The 15353-nt window shown below is 44.5% G+C and overlaps 1 protein-coding gene across 3 annotated transcripts; it reads right to left on the reverse strand.

The window, feature by feature from the left end:
• Positions 1-4645: 4645 nt before the first annotated feature.
• Positions 4646-14359, reverse strand: HAUS4 (HAUS augmin like complex subunit 4). 3 transcript variants are annotated; one of them, XM_045067792.1, is made up of 10 exons: positions 14143-14359; positions 12297-12382; positions 10429-10571; positions 10207-10338; positions 9600-9734; positions 7977-8073; positions 6830-6975; positions 6559-6689; positions 5272-5340; positions 4646-5127 (listed from the first exon to the last, which is right to left on the reverse strand). In XM_045067792.1, the coding sequence occupies exons 2-10, from the start codon at positions 12349-12351 to the stop codon at positions 4944-4946; spliced, it is 1092 nt and encodes a 363-aa protein (XP_044923727.1). In that variant the 5' UTR covers positions 12352-12382; positions 14143-14359; the 3' UTR covers positions 4646-4943. The 3 variants fall into 3 exon arrangements, with proteins under 3 accessions (XP_044923727.1, XP_044923728.1, XP_044923729.1); XM_045067793.1 differs by having other exon boundaries at positions 14089-14359; XM_045067794.1 differs by lacking the exon at positions 14143-14359 and adding an exon at positions 13760-14061.
• Positions 14360-15353: the final 994 nt, after the last annotated feature.

Consider the following 15353-nt stretch of genomic DNA (forward strand, 5'->3'; position numbering starts at 1 on the left):
GGAAATGCTGAATGCCATAATAAATATCAGGAAAAACTATTTTGATATATTTTTTTTAAGATTTTATTTATTTATTTGACAGAGAGAGATCACAAGTAGGCAGAGAGGCAGGCAGAGAGAGAGAGAGAGGAGGAAGCAGGCTCCCTGCTGAGCAGAGAGCCCGATGCGGGACTCAATCCCAGGACCCTGAGATCATGACCTGAGCCGAAGGCAGCGGCTTAACGCACTGAGCCACCCAGGCGCCCCTATTTTGAGATTTTTGTTGTTCATCTCTAGATGCTACTAACTACAAAGGAAAATGTATTCTATATATAAGAGAGATTGGCAGTTACCACCTTAAATAAGCAATCAAAGTCAGCATAATTAATTGTGAGACATTCCAACCTGATATGGCTCCAGGGTGATATAATGTGAAGTACATAATATCATCTATTAAGTATTCTTTGCAAAAACGTTTAACCTGAATCAAATAAAGCCTATAGACCTACTTCCAGTTTATAGGAAATAGAGGCTTGTAGCACTGTCCAATAGAACTTTTTTTTAATAGTTGGTTTATTTTTAGTGTTTATTTATTAAGTTATCTCTAACCCAACATGGAGCTTGAACTCATGACCCCAAGATCAAGAGTCATGTGCTCTACCAACTGAGCCAGATGGAAGCCCCTAGAACTTACTTTTCTTTTTAAAAAAATTTTTAGGGCGCCTGAGTGGCTCAGTGGGTTAAACCTCTGCCTTCAGCTCAGGTCATGATCTGGGGGTCCTGGGATCAAGCCCCATATCGGGCTCTCTGCTCAGCAGGGAGCCTGTTTCCTCCTCTCTCTGCCTGCCTCTCTGCCTACTTGTGATCTCTGTCAAATAAATAAATAAATTAAATCTTTTAAAAAAAACCTTTTTTTTTTAAAAAAAAAACGTTTTTTTTTAAAGATTTTATTTATTTATTTAACAGAGACAGCAAGAGAGGGAACACAAGCAGGGAGAGTGGGAAAGGGAGAAGCAGGCTTCCCACAGAGCAGGGAGCCCCATATGGGGTTCAATCCCAGGACTTTGGGACATGACCAGAGCTGAAGGCAGAAGACCAACAACTGACCCCCCAGGTGCTCTAGAATTTTCTATAATGATGTAAATGTTCTATATTTGCACCACCCAGTATGGTAACCACCAACCTACTGAATTTTAATTTTAATTTTAATTAACTTAAATTTGAATTTAAATAGCTACATGTGGCTAGTGGCTACTATATTGGACAGAACAGGAGATCAAGTTCACCACCACCAGAAACAATTGGACAATGGAACATTCTACAAAGTAACCAGACTGGATTTTTTAAAAAACCACTTTCAATTAAAAAGAAAAAAATTTACAGGGTGCCTGGAGGGCTCAGTGGGTTGAGCCTCTGCCTTTGGCTGGGGTCATGATCCCAGGACCTGGGATCGAGCCCCACATCGGGCTTTCTGTGCAGCGGGGAGCCTGCTTCCTCCTCTCTCTCTCTGCCTGCCTCTCTGTCTACTTGTGATTCTGTCAAATAAATAAATAAAATCTTAAAAAAAAAAAAAAAGATTAGGTGGGATGCCTGGGTGGCTCAGTCAGTTGAGTGTCCAACTCTTGATTTTAGGTCAGGTCATGATCGAAGGGTTGTGGGATCAAACCCCACATCAGCTCTGCTTGGCATGCAACCTGCTTGGGATTCTCTCTCTTGGTCTCTCTGCTCCTCTCCGCTCCCATAAATAAACAAACAAACAAATAAATAAATAAATAAATGGATGGTAGGACGAATGTTCTATTTTAAAAGATATTAAAGAAACCTAATATCCAGGGAGGGGCACCTGGCCACCTCAGTTGGTAAAGCATGTGATTCTCAATCTTGGGGTCATGAGTTCATGCTCCACATTTGGCACAGAGCGTATTAAAAACAAAAGAAAACATGGGTGCCTGGGCGGTTCAGTTGGTTAAGTGTCTGTCAGTTAAGCATCTTGATTTTGGCTTGGTAGTGATCTCAGGGTCCTGGGATCAAGCCCCACGTCAGGCTCCCTGCTCAGAGAGGAGTGTGCTTTGAGCCTCTTCTGCTCCCCCTGCTTGTGCTCTCTCATTGTCAAATAAATAAATAAATAAATCTTTAAAAACAAACAAACAAACAAAAAAACAAAAAAAAACCAAACACAGATAATACAAATCTAACATCCAAATGTAATACCCAGACCTTCAATGGATCCTAGACCAAGAAAACAAATTAGGAAAATTTTAATATGACCTAGATAATAGATATTATGAAATTATTCATTTTAGGTATAATAATTTTATTAGTTATACAGAGGAATGCCCTTATTTTGAAGAATTGCCTGGTGAAAAATGAACTGTTGGGATTTCATCAAGATTAAAATCTTTTGCACAGCAAAGGAAACAGTTAACAAAACCAAAAGACAACTGACAGAATGGACGAAGATATACACAAATGACATATCAGATAAAGGGCTAGCATCCAAAATCTATAAAGAACTTATCAAACTCAACACCTAAGAACAAATAATCCAATCAAGAAGACATGAACAGACATTTCTGCAAAGAAGATATCCAGATGGCCAACAGACACACGAGAAAGTGCTCCACATCACTCGGCATCAGGGAAATACAAATCAAAACCACAGTGAGATACCACCTCACACCAGTCAGAATGGCTAAAATTAACAAGTCAGGAAATGACAGATGCTGGCGAGGATGCAGAGGAAGGGGAACCCTCCTACACTGCAAGCTGGTGCAGCCATCCTGGAAAACAGCATGGAGGTTCCTCAAAAAGTTGAAAATAGAGCTACCCTACGAACTAGCAATCGCACTACTGGGTATTTACCCTAAAGACACAAATGTAGTGATCCAAAGGGGCATGTGCACCCGAATGTTTATAGCAGCAATGTCCACAATAGCCAAACTATGGAAAGAGCCAAGATGTCCATCAACAGATGAATGGATAAAGGTGTGGTATATATATACAATGGAATACTTTGCAGCCATCAAAAGAAATGAAATCTTGCCATTTGCAACGACGTGGATAGAACTAGAGGGTATTATGCTGAGTGAAAAAGTCAATCAGAGAAAGACAATTATCATATGAGCTCTCTAATATGAGGAATTGTGGGGGGTAGGGAAGGAAAAAATAAAACAACATGGGATGGGGAGGGAGACAAACCATTAGAGACTCTAAATCTCAGGAAACAAACTGAGGGTTACTGGGGATGGGTGGTTGGAGGGAGAGGGTGGTTGGGTTATGGACATTGGGGAGGGTATGTGCTATGGTGAGTGCTGTGAAGTGTGTAAGCCTGACGATTCACAGACCTGTACCCCTGTGGCAAATAATACATTACATGTTAAAAAAAAGAAAAGAAAAAAAGTTGCCTGCTTAAGTATTTAAGGAATGATATATCACATCTGTAACTTACTATACACAATGGCTCTGAAAGAAAAAAGTCTGTATAACTATATATCAGTTTGTATGGGAGGAGGGAGAGAGAGAAAAAAAAAATCAAAATGTTAATAATTGTTGAATCTGGGTTGCTAAAACTATGCTGGTGTTTAGTTGCTAAGACTATACTGGTGTTTTCTTTTAATTTTTCTGTAAGTTTGAAACTACCCCACTTTTCTGGGGAAAAGAAGAAGTATAAAACTAAGCAAAATTGACTATTTCTGACTTTCTCCATTAATCTGTTTGTGATTTGTGAATTTCATATAGGCCAACATTTCCTTGTAGATAAATGGCAGTAAGTACCATTTATAGAAAAAAATCTAAATTATGTTAAAGACCTTAGTTTTTTCTATGAACCAATCCAAGACCATCATTATTTATTGTAGCAGAACACCTCAAGACAGTCTCCCTTGAAAGTAGTTTGAGGGGCACCTGGGTGGCTCAGTTCAAATCCCACACTGGGTGTAGAGATTACTTAAAAATAAAATCTTAGGCTCAGCTGTAAAGCATCTGCCTTCAGCTCAGGTCATGATCCCAGGGTCCTGGGGACGAAGCCCCACATCGGGCTCTCTGCTCTGCAGGAAACCTGCTTCTCCCTCTCCCACTGCCCCTGCTTGTGTTCCCTCTCTCACTGTCTCTCTACCAGATAATTAAATAAAATCTTAAAAAAAAAAAAAAAAAGGTCGTTTGAGAAGCTCTTCTAAATAAGGGTGGAGGTCTTCTGCTTCAGTTCTCAGTTTCTGACCTTGATGCCATCAGGCCCTGCCTTGCTCTAAGCTAAGTGGACTGGGAAACTTGGTTCCTTGGGGTGATCTCTTCCCACTGTCTGCTTTCAGAGAAAAAAGTGACCCTCAAATCACGCCAGCAGGAACCAGGCTTGTGTCCTACCCTGTAACAGGGCTAGGTGCCCTGCTGCTTTATGCTAACCACCCCACTGAGAGCCTTGGTGACAGAATCATCCCCTACCCCTATCCACTGTGGCATCCAGCCATCCTCTGGATATTACAGTTCTTCGAAAGCAAGCCCAGATTTAATCCATGTCTGCTCTCCAAGAATGAGGCCTCTAAAACTCTGGGCAGGCAGGCCGGTACTCCCACCTCCCACTCTTAGCGTAAGCATTACACATCTGTTTGTCTGGATCCACTCAGTTCCCCTCCTCACCCACCTAGTCTTTGATGTTCTTTTTTCATCTGTGCCTGAAGGAAGCATCATCACTTTATTCAGGAGATAATCAAATATAACACAGGGCCGACACTGACAAATAGTTGCACACAGAATTATATAAATCTGCTCCATTTCCCAGAAGAAACTCAGTCACTATAAACAAGGAAGAAAAACCAGGATGGTGTCTAGCCCACTGCAGTGTTTCAAGTAAGTGTCCCCACACTCCCGGAGTAAAAGTGGGCCTGAGGTAGAGGTGGTCCTTTCAAGCAGGAGGAGGGGGAGGCCGCACCCATGTGGAAGTCCACCTCCGGACCCCGGCGAGGTAGCGGTCAGCGGCAGGCCTTGTTAAACTCCCGGAGGGCCCAGCGCTTGTTCTCAGTTGCCTGCTTGAGGCAAGTGTACTCTTTTACCAGCCTGTCAAACTCCTCCCCAAGGACCTCATAGGTGCTCAGGACCTGTCGGGACTTCTCCATGTCCTGCTCTTGTAGGCGAATGGCCCCCTCCAAACGGTCCCTATATGCCCGGGGAACAAAAGATACAACGTAAGGATCTGGTTCCTCAGCAAGCAGACAAGAATGTGAATACGTTAACATGAATGGGTGTGGAGAGTGTGGGACCAGCCCTGAGCAGCAGGACCAGGCCCTTGGGAGTTCTCACCTAATGAGACGATGAACTTCAACTTTCTCAGCAGTGTAAGTGTCGGACAAGATCTTTAGCTCCTCCATCCTGACAGAGGGAAGAAAGAAATGCTGAGGGTCCCTGACGGCAGCAGAGTTAGGAACAGGACACAGTACCCGCACGTGGTCAAGACGTGTGCTAAGCAGTGACAGGAAAAGCAAGATCCCTCTGAATTCCTGAGTAACGTATCTCACAAGAAAGCACCTATTTCAGGCTTTAAAATAAGACTTAAGGGGCACCTGGGTAGCTCAGTTGGTTGAGCGTCTGACTCTTGATTCTGGCTTAGGGTGGTGAGACCCAGCTCCAAGTTGCACTCAGCGCAGGGTCTGTTTGTCCTTCTCCCTCTGCTCCTTCCTCCCCCTCCCCAACCACCCACTGGCATGCTCCCTCTCTAAAATAAATACATAAATAATATTTAAAAATAAAAGAAGATTCAAGAATGTTGAATGGGGGTGTCTGGGTGGCACAGTCGGTCAAGTATCTGATTCTTGGTTTTGGCTCAGGTCATGATCTCAGCATTGTGGGATAGAACCCATAGTTGGGCTCTAAGTTCAGCGCTGAGTCTACTTGGGACTCTCTCTCCCTCTCCCTCTGCTCCTTCCCACCACACATGCTTGTGTGCTCTCTCAAAATAAATCTTTTTTTTTTTTAACTGAGACTCTCTTTTTATTTATTCATTTAAAAAAAAGATTTTATTTATTTATTTGACAGAGAGAGAGACAGTGAGAAAAGGAACACAAGCAGGGGAGTGGGAGAGGGAGAAGCAGGCTTCCCACTGAGCAGGGAGCCTGATGCAGGGCTCAATCCCAGGATCCTGGGATCGTGACCTAAGCCCAAGGCAGACGTCTCACAACTGAGCCACCCAGGTGCCCCTCAAAATAAATAAATCTTTTTAAAAAATATTTTATTCATTTATTTCCCAGAGAGAGAGCATGCAAGCAGGGGGAGCCACAGGCAGAGGGAGAAGCAGGCTCCCCCCTGAGCAAGGAGCCTGATGTGGGACTCAATTGCAGGGCACTGGAATCATGACCTGAGCTGATGGCTTATGTTCAATTGATTAAGCTACCCAGGAGTCCCAAAATTTAAAAAAAAAAAAAATGTTGGACACTTCTGGGTAATCCAATGGCTACCACTGCTGTGTGGCATTAACCCAAGACCCATAGGATGTTAGGCATGGCAGAGAGGAAAAGAGAGTTGAGGGAGAGGGTTGGACGGGTTGGTATGTGAGACAGAGTTCCTGAGACCCACAAGGGTCATATGGCTCACCTCAGCTTAAGGATCATGGCACTGCACTTGATCTCTAGGTACTGGGCATTGATGCGGTCCAGCTCAGACTGAGTCTTCAGCCGGTGCTCCTGAAGGAGCCTCTGCAGCAAGGCAAGGCAGCGCAGAAGCACCTGAGCCCCCAGGAGGCAGGGAGAAGGCAAAACCACAAGTCAGTAGAAAAAAAGGCAAATCAAAACTCCTTGGCTCCCCCAAAAGAGTCTCTAGGGCCAGGATAAAAGACAGAGGGGGATATCCCAGTCCCCTGACAAACCTGGGAATAGGTAGCACTCTTTTTCTCAAGCAGCACCATCTGCTCCTTCTGCTGGCTCTTGGCATCCTGGCATTGCTGCTTCTCACCCACTAGGACCTCTGCCAGTTTCCACACCTTTGCTGCCTTCAAGGTTTCACCGTCTGAATCTGGGCAAAGAGACAGAGGACTGGGGCACCTGGGTGGCTCAGTCAGTTAAGTGTCTGCCTTTGGCTCAGGTCATGATTTCAGGGTCCTGGGGTTAAGCCCCACATCGGGATCCCTGTTCAGTGGGACACCTGCTTCTCCCTCTTCCTCTGCTGCTTCTCCCCAACCACCACTTGTGCTTTCTCTCTTGCTCCCTCGTTCACTCTCTCTCTCCCTCAAATAAATAAAATTTTTTTAAAGGTTTCTTTTCTTTTTTTTTAAATATTTTATTTATTTATTTGACAGAGAGCAGAAGTAGGCAGAAAGGCAGGCAGAGAGAGAGGGGGGGGAAGCAGGCTCCCCACTGGGCAGAGAGAGAGAGAGAGAGAGACAGACAGACAGAGAGAAGACTAGACAGGAAAACCCTAATTGCTACTGCCCTTCTGAGGTTATTTTTCAGCGCACTATCCCATATCTAGCCCTACAAATTCTCTTTAGGTTTTCTCCTGGTGTCCTGTTAAAATGGCCTAGTTCTCATAAAGTTCTCTTCGCTCTTACCCTTATTTTTTATTTTATTTTTTTTTAATCTAAATAACCTCTACACCCAACATGGTGCTCAAACTCATGACCCCGAGATCAAGAGTCACATGCTTTTCCAACCAAGCCAGCCTCATGCCCCTCACTCCTACCTTTAAGTCCAGATTTGGCCCTTCATTCTTAAGGCATAGAAATGAAGATTAAGGGAATACCTATTAGCCTGAACGTTCTTCCCTATTCCACTCCAATTCTCTAGAGATGAATGAACTCATCCTTCCCTGCAGTAAGAGGACACTTGGTACCTTGCTGAATAAAAGTTCTCACACAATTCCTTGCCTGTATTCTACCAGCAAGGAAGCAAACAAATAAGCATCTCCAGTGCTTCCTAGCTTCTGTCCCAAATCTAAAATTCAAAGCATTATTCGCAGAAGAGCAGACCAGGGACACTGAAGGTCAGGTGTGAACAGAGCAGAGTGCCAGCCCTTACCTGAACTGGGGTCATGGTAGCAGAGTAGGGTGAAACATTTCTTTTTGAGCTGCTCCTCCACTTCCAGTGGGAGCCGAGCTCTCATCCACACAAAATCCTAGAACCACAGAAGCAAAAAGAGAGATGCAAATAGATTATTAGAACTAAGATCCACCAGTGAGTACAAGATGGTAACACTCAATGATAACCAAGAAAAATGCATCAAGAGACAACAGGAAGATTCATTTTTATTGGCCTATCAAATTTGCAAAGAATAAAATGATGGTCAAGACCCCATGTTGGGGGCACTTGGGTGGCTCAGTGGGTTAAGCCTCTGCCTTTGGCTCAGGTCATGATCTCAGGGTCCTGGGATCGACCCCCACCATCAGGCTCTCTGCTCAGCAGGGAGTCTGCTTCCCCCCTCTCTGCCTGCCTCTCTGCCTACTTGTGATCTCTCTCTCTCTCTGCCTCTGTGTCAAATAAATAAATAAATAAAATCTTTGGGGAAAAAAAATGAAAAGGTGGGGAACTGGCAATACATACCAACATGTAATCATACAAAGGCAAATACACCTATGAACGAGTCTGTTACTATCAGTGTGGTTTCTAAGGGCAAAAATGTGGAAACAACTATATCTGTCATTAAGGTTAAGCAAACTATGCTACATCCATACAATGGAATCCTTTTTTTTTTAATGTAATCTGTCCCCCGTCCCCCGATGTGGGGCACAAGCTCATCACCCTGAGATCAAGAGCTGCAAGCTCTACTCACTGAGCCAGCCAGGCGCCCCCATACAATGGGATCCTATCAGTGATTTCAACTGATGATATAGAGGCACCTGGGTGGCTCAGTTGGTTGAGCATCTGACTTTTTCTTTTTTTTTTTTTTTTAGAGTTTATTTATTTATTTGAGAGAGAGAGAGAGTGAGAGTGAGCATGAGAGGGGTGAAGGTCAGAGGGAGAAGCAGCCTCCCCATGGAGCTGGGAGCCCGATTCGGGACTCAATCCCAGGACTCCGGGACCATGATCTGAGCCGAAGGCAGTTGCTTAACCAACTGAGCCAGCCAGGTGCCCAAGCATCTGGCTTGTGATTTCAGCTCAGGTCATAATCTCAGGGTTGTGAGACTGAGCCCTGAGTCAGCTCCATGCTCAGCAGGGAGTCGGCTTGGAATTTTCTCTCCCTCTCCCTCTGCCTCTCCCCTCATCTGCACTCTCTCTCTCAAATAAATAAATAAATAATTTAAAAAATAAACTTATGATATAATAAGAACACCGAGCACAGACCATGTGCCTGGCACTGTGTTAAGTGTGCGTTAGAAGTTATCATCTTATTTATATTTATTTATTGACTTGAAAAAAGTCCCAAATATATTAAGTGAAAACAGATTACATTCACTATACAAGCATAAAGGCTACAATACCATTTATGCTGAGCTGTATATGATATACTGTATTTATTTCTAAATGTAGAATTTCAGCTTTTACTTTCTTCTGTGTAACATTTTTCTTATTTATTTGAGTTTGGCCCTCACGAATGTGTATCATTTTTACAAAAACAATAAAGTCTAACAAAAAAATGTTTAAATATATGGGAGAAATTAAGCCATTTCACTTTTTTGATCCCAGTATCTGCTCAACCCCCACCTCTGAGCGGGGCATGAGCTCCAGAAGGTCCGCCTTCTCCAGCCCCAGCAGTGGAGGCATTTCCCTCTCCCGGCTGGGACCCAATAGTCGTGTCAGTTCAGTCACGAGTAGCCGCTGTTCAAGGGTCTCGTGAAACTGAGAGAGAATAAAAAACAAAAGAAGTTACTATAAAACTTCTCCCACTCCACCTCCTCCATCCTCATAAACCAGTCCTTCACACATTTTCAAAGTCCTCAAACATGTTATCCCCTTCAGCTGCCAGTGCCTTCTCCTATCAATCTTTCTTTTCAAAACTCTTAACAACACACCCACCTCTTCTGCTATAACTATAGCAGAATAGACACACAGTCTATTTCTTCTTCTTTTAAAAGATTTTGTGTTTTAAGTAATCTCTACACCCATTGTGGGGCTTGAACTCACAACCCTAAGATCAAGAGTCACAAGCTCCACCCACCGAGACAGCCAGGACCCTCGAGTCCATTTCTTCTTTGATAACTATTACTCGAAGCTCCTATTTACCCCAGAGCATATAAAGAGGTAAAGCCATAGTTGGTTTGGTCACTCCTGCAGCTGGTAAGCACCCCCTACTGCATCTCTCCTGCTTCACCTTTTTGTCGTCCAAAGTTAAATTTGTGTCTTGTGTCTTTACATAGTAGTCCACAAGCAGCTCTTGAATGACTCTCTGTAAAATCTCAGACCTCAGCCATATTGTCTTATGGAGTCGAACTTCCTTCCATGCCTAGGAAACCAAAAAATCCCAGGTAGGAACCTCTTTCTCTCTTGAAAGATTTTTCCTTTCTCCTCCCATCCCTCTTCCCAGGGCTCTTACCTGCGCCTGCTCCTTTGCCAGGGTGAGGCTTAAGCCACTCTCATCCATGTGCTGTGACAGACCCAGCAGCAGTTTGCCGAAATGTGGGTTCCGTAACAGGTCCTCTTCACTCAGGTTACAAGGAGGAAGCTGTTTGCTGCACACTTCATAGGATGTCCCCCACAGGGGCAAAAGAAATTAAAAAAAAAAAAAAAAGCAAAGAAGGTATCATTATATTAATTGAGTATTACTCTTAGCTTAATACTCACTTCCAAAAACCTCTAGTTTTTTGGTAGGGAAGTTTTTGAAATATAACGAAATGTTCAAAAAAAAAAAAAAACCCCATAGCGGCACCTGGGTGGCTCAGTGGGTTAAAGCCTCTGCCTTCTCAGCTCAGGTCATGATCCCAGGATCCTGGGATCGAGCCCCGCATTGGCCTGTCTGCTCAGCAGGGAACCTGCTTTCTTCCCCCCCCCCCCACCGCCCCTGCCTGCCTCTCTGCCTCCTTGAGATCTCTGTCTGTCAAATAAATAAATAAAATATTAAAAAAAACCCCACAAATAAACTCGAGGCAATATTCAAAGGTAACAAGCACCTATATATACACACTAACACATACACATAAAGATATTAATCAAGAATTAGGTAATGAATCACTAATGAAACCAAGAGCTTAGAAAATGAAGTATATTTGGGGTCCCTGGGTGGCTCAGGGGGTTGGGCCGCTGCCTTCGGCTCGGGTCATGATCTCAGGGTCCTGGGATTGAGTCCTGCGTCGGGCTCTGTGCTCAACAGGGAGCCTGCTTCCTCCTCTCTCTCTCTGCCTACTTGTGATCTCTCTCTGTCGAATAAATAAATAAAATCTTTAAAAAAAAAAAAAAAGAAAAGAAAAAGAAAGTAATAGAGACAATCAGGAAAAAGGGACCTTTTAGTAGGGGTCACCATAGTACTCCAAATGTCTCATTCACACAGAATAACTAGAATTCTTGAGGAAGGGGGGAAAAAAACTCCAAAGGTAAAGTTCCAACTTTGGATGTGTTCTCTAGTTGCATAAGCAAGACTGCAAGAAGGTATACTCAGGCCTAACTGAAAAACTGAACTAAATTTTTATTGTAAAGAGAGCTGAGTAACCCAAGTAGATTCAGAGCAGCACAAACATGAGAAAAAGTGCAAGAAACTGGGATCCTGTAGTTATTCCACCAGCCCAAGGGCCTCTCTTTCCATCTCTTATTCCTACATGCTTTCTGCTGTGGTCTTCTGTTTCATTCCTACTTACCAAACAAACTTTCATTCTTTGGACCATGAGAAAGTCCTTTTGGAAAATAAGAACTCTCCCTTTTTTCTCCCCCTCAGGCACTGAAAGATCAACATGGCAATGTTCAAAATATAGAAGATTCAAGTTCTTGAAGGATTCAAGATATAGAAAGGCTTTGAGATAGGAAAAGAATTCAAGTTACAGAAGGAGTCAAGATATAGAAAGGGTTTGAAATAGGGGAAGAATTCAAGATACGTTAGGATCTGAGATTTTGGAGTACAAGATATGAGAAAATTCAAGACCCAGGTAGGAAGGAAGCCTTCTTCACAGAGTTTGCTGGCCACTCTTCTCTTCAGGTTATGCCTGCTGACACAGCACTGAAGCAACTTGAGTTTTTAGTCTACTGCACAGGTGGGTACTTAACAGGAGTACTTAAGAGGAGCCGGTGTTGTCTGTTTTCTAATAAGAGAGTGTCCAAGAGTCTTCATGTATCCTAGTTTCCCCCAGAAACTTTGGATTTTATGTGACAAACCATACTGGTGAACTTTATAAATCCTTTTTATTATAGAAAGCAAGAATCTGGCTCCGACCTCCCTGGGTAAGTCATCAAACGTCCTTCAAATGGCCTCCTTACCTTGTTGGAGTATTTCCATCCCTTCTCCGGGTAAGCAGAAATCCCCGGATGCCATCTGATTTTCTCGAGGTTCTTAATGTGTAGAACTGAGTGAAAGAGAACAAGGAGTGAGTAAGTTGGGTGGCTTCTTCAAGAAAACTACCTTGGGTTCACATTTCTGTTGTCTGCAACCTGGGGAAGAACCACAGGGAAGCCTCTTACAGGAGAGACTATATCACACACCCTGGGTCCCAAGCTCCTCTACAAGTTTTAAGGGCAGACTTATAAGTGGCAAAACCATTTGCATTCTAAGCACATAAACGTTTCCACTTGTTCCAAGCTGTCAAAAAAGGAGCCTCCTTCAGAAAGAAAATTTTCCAATTCACTAAACAGAAGGATGCTCCCCTCCCCTCAACATTATGTCTAAGTTAAACCTGAGCTGCTGCTTTCCAGTTATGAGTGAACTGGGGAAAGGGGGGGGGCATCCAATGTCCGCTTTTTCCCCCCAGTCAAATAACTCCGCTATCAAATTCCACAAAATAGTTTCTTGAGCTTCTTTAACTTGTCCTTTCATCTAAAATCTGTTGGTAGTTTTTGATCATTAACTCTAGAATCATCCTTCAGGAGTGACAAATCATTCCGCACTTAAACAACAACTGCTTTTCACATAACAGCATTAGTAAGGAGCACCTTAAGTAAAGAGCTTGACAAGAAGACTGACAGGAAGGTCAGTAACAAAAGAACAAGGCAAGAGTGTGGTTAATGCAGCTGAGGCTGGGATGGGAGCTGTCAGGTTGTTTTGCCAGAACACGGAGTACACTGAAAAGTATGACATCAACACAAAGGGGAAGCAAAGGTGGGCATTCTGTGGGCTCTGGAGACTAAATTTTTCCCTTGAGGTGATGTTCCTCTTTTTTTTTCTTTTCTTTTCTTTTTTTTTTTTTTGCTCCACCCACTCCTCTCTGTAAGATATCAACTCCAAAGGGCAGCTGAGTCTCCCAAAGCACAAGACATCGAAGGTTATTATGATTTAACACTTTAAGTTCACAGAACATTTGGTTTACTCCCTCGCTTTATGAGCAGCATCAAAGTAAGTACTTATTTATTTTGCAACTTCGTCCAGAGGGGAACACAGATGAGGAGTCGGAATGCTAAGACTTAATTTGCAGCTCTGCAGTTCCTTCTGTGTGAATTTAAGGGAAACATTTTTTGTTTTTCATGCCAAACTTTTTTCCACCTGCAGAACGGAGATAAATGAATCCTGCCTTGGCTGAGACACCGAGAATTAACAACACAATCGACCTGTCAACAAAACCCACTAGTTAGTTAAGCCCAGTGTTTTAACAATTCTGTTTATCGTTGACCTAAGTTCTACAGGCAAATTTCACACAGAAATGAGGACCAACACAAAATTTAAAAGTCAGCTGTTCTTCCCTCCCTAGGGGAACTGCCCACTTGGGTTTTCTTGGGGTGCCTTTCTTTACCCTTTTAAAATGTTACAGGGCGTGAACGAAGGCGGCGATCAGGCTTGATTCTCCACCCTCTGCACTCAGACGTGTTAAAACGCTGCTACAGGGACCCAAGCATTTAAATGTTCTGACTCAGGCGTCTTTTAAATTCTTAGAGCTGTCTTTACACGCTGCACTGAACGTTAAATTGATTTTACAGGTATTTTCACAAGATGTGACCCTCACAGGGCCCGAGATGAATCAAAATGCAGAGCGGGCTCTCCGGCGCCTACTTCCCTTCTGTCTGGGCAGCCAAGGATTCCCAAGGGCGAGGGCGGCCGCGGCGGCCAGGGGCCGGCACTAACCCTCCCAGCACTCCGCCTCCCCTCAGCGCGGCCCGCCGACTCTCCGAGGCAAACCTGCACACGCGAGGGCCCCTGAAGCTCCCGCGGCCGTACGGAGCCGGCTGGGGCGAGCTGGCCCGAAGCGTCGACCCCGAAACCACGCCCGCGCCCGGGCTCCGGAACCTCTCACTCGGGCCGGCCGCTGAGGCTGGGGGAAGATAGGCCCGGGAGGACCGCGCGGGAAGGTCGGGGGAGGTACGCGAAAGGCCCGAAGTGCGCGCGAGTCCTCCAGAGAGGGGAAGAGGGGCGGGGCCACGCTCGAGGCGGGAACGGCGGGTCCGCCCCCCGCCGAGCGCTAGCCCTGGGTCCTCAACCGCCTGGGAACCCGGCTATTAGAGCCTGTAGGGACTCTTGGCCCCTTTTTCTGAGTACCTCCCCCTTGCTGAGGGCAAATGTTGAGAAAAATGGTAATGATTGCTAACATTTATTGAGGGCCTACAGTGAGTCAGGAACTGTGTCAAGCAAGGGTTTACTTGCCATTCCTCCCTTAGATCTCTTGTAAGTTTCTACAGTGGCCTATGAGGAAGTCACAATCATACCCATTTTACAGAGGGGAAAACTAAGGCGCTAGGAAATTAAGTAACTTGTTTGAGGTCGCAGCTCACAGCGTCTAAACTTGACCCGGTGGCCCTCTGAACCTTCCCAGACCTCCTGCCCACACTGAGCCTGCCAGCCTCTTAGCTCTGGCACAGCCCCCAAGGTCAGCTTTTTCTCTAATTTCCTGCCCCAGGCTCTCTAACCTATCCATTATCTCTCATCCTTCAGCTCGCTAGTTCTGTCACTTGTGCTCTCTCTCGCTCTTCATCCCTCCTTCCTACCTTCCCTGCCTCCTTTTTAAACTATAGGGGCATTTATTGTTTGCTTAAGAATAAATCTGGAGCTGAAGGTTCCAGAGCATTTTAACTGTTCTGTGGGCAGTGTTCTTTGTAGTTCTCTGCAGTTCCCTCATGGTCACAGGGTAGTTGCAGAAATCCAAGAAGCACATCCAACTCAACAGCATCCCAAGCAAGAAGGAAGGAGAGGAGCCTTCAGTCAAGGAAGAAAACCTTTCTCAAAGTACCCAGCAGACTTTCCCCTATGTCTCATTGGCCAGACTGGGTCACTGGCCATCTCTAGACCAATGAGCTAAATGTCTTCCATTTGCCCCCCAGATGCACATTCTGCTTTTTGACACCCTATATAGACCAGTATTTCAGGGTTCCATATTCTCTGACTGCTTTCAGCCG

This window comes from Mustela putorius, unplaced genomic scaffold (assembly GCF_011764305.1).
Source record: "Mustela putorius furo isolate JIRA1106 unplaced genomic scaffold, ASM1176430v1.1 tig00003898_pilon_pilon_pilon, whole genome shotgun sequence".
NCBI lineage: Eukaryota > Metazoa > Chordata > Mammalia > Carnivora > Mustelidae > Mustela > Mustela putorius.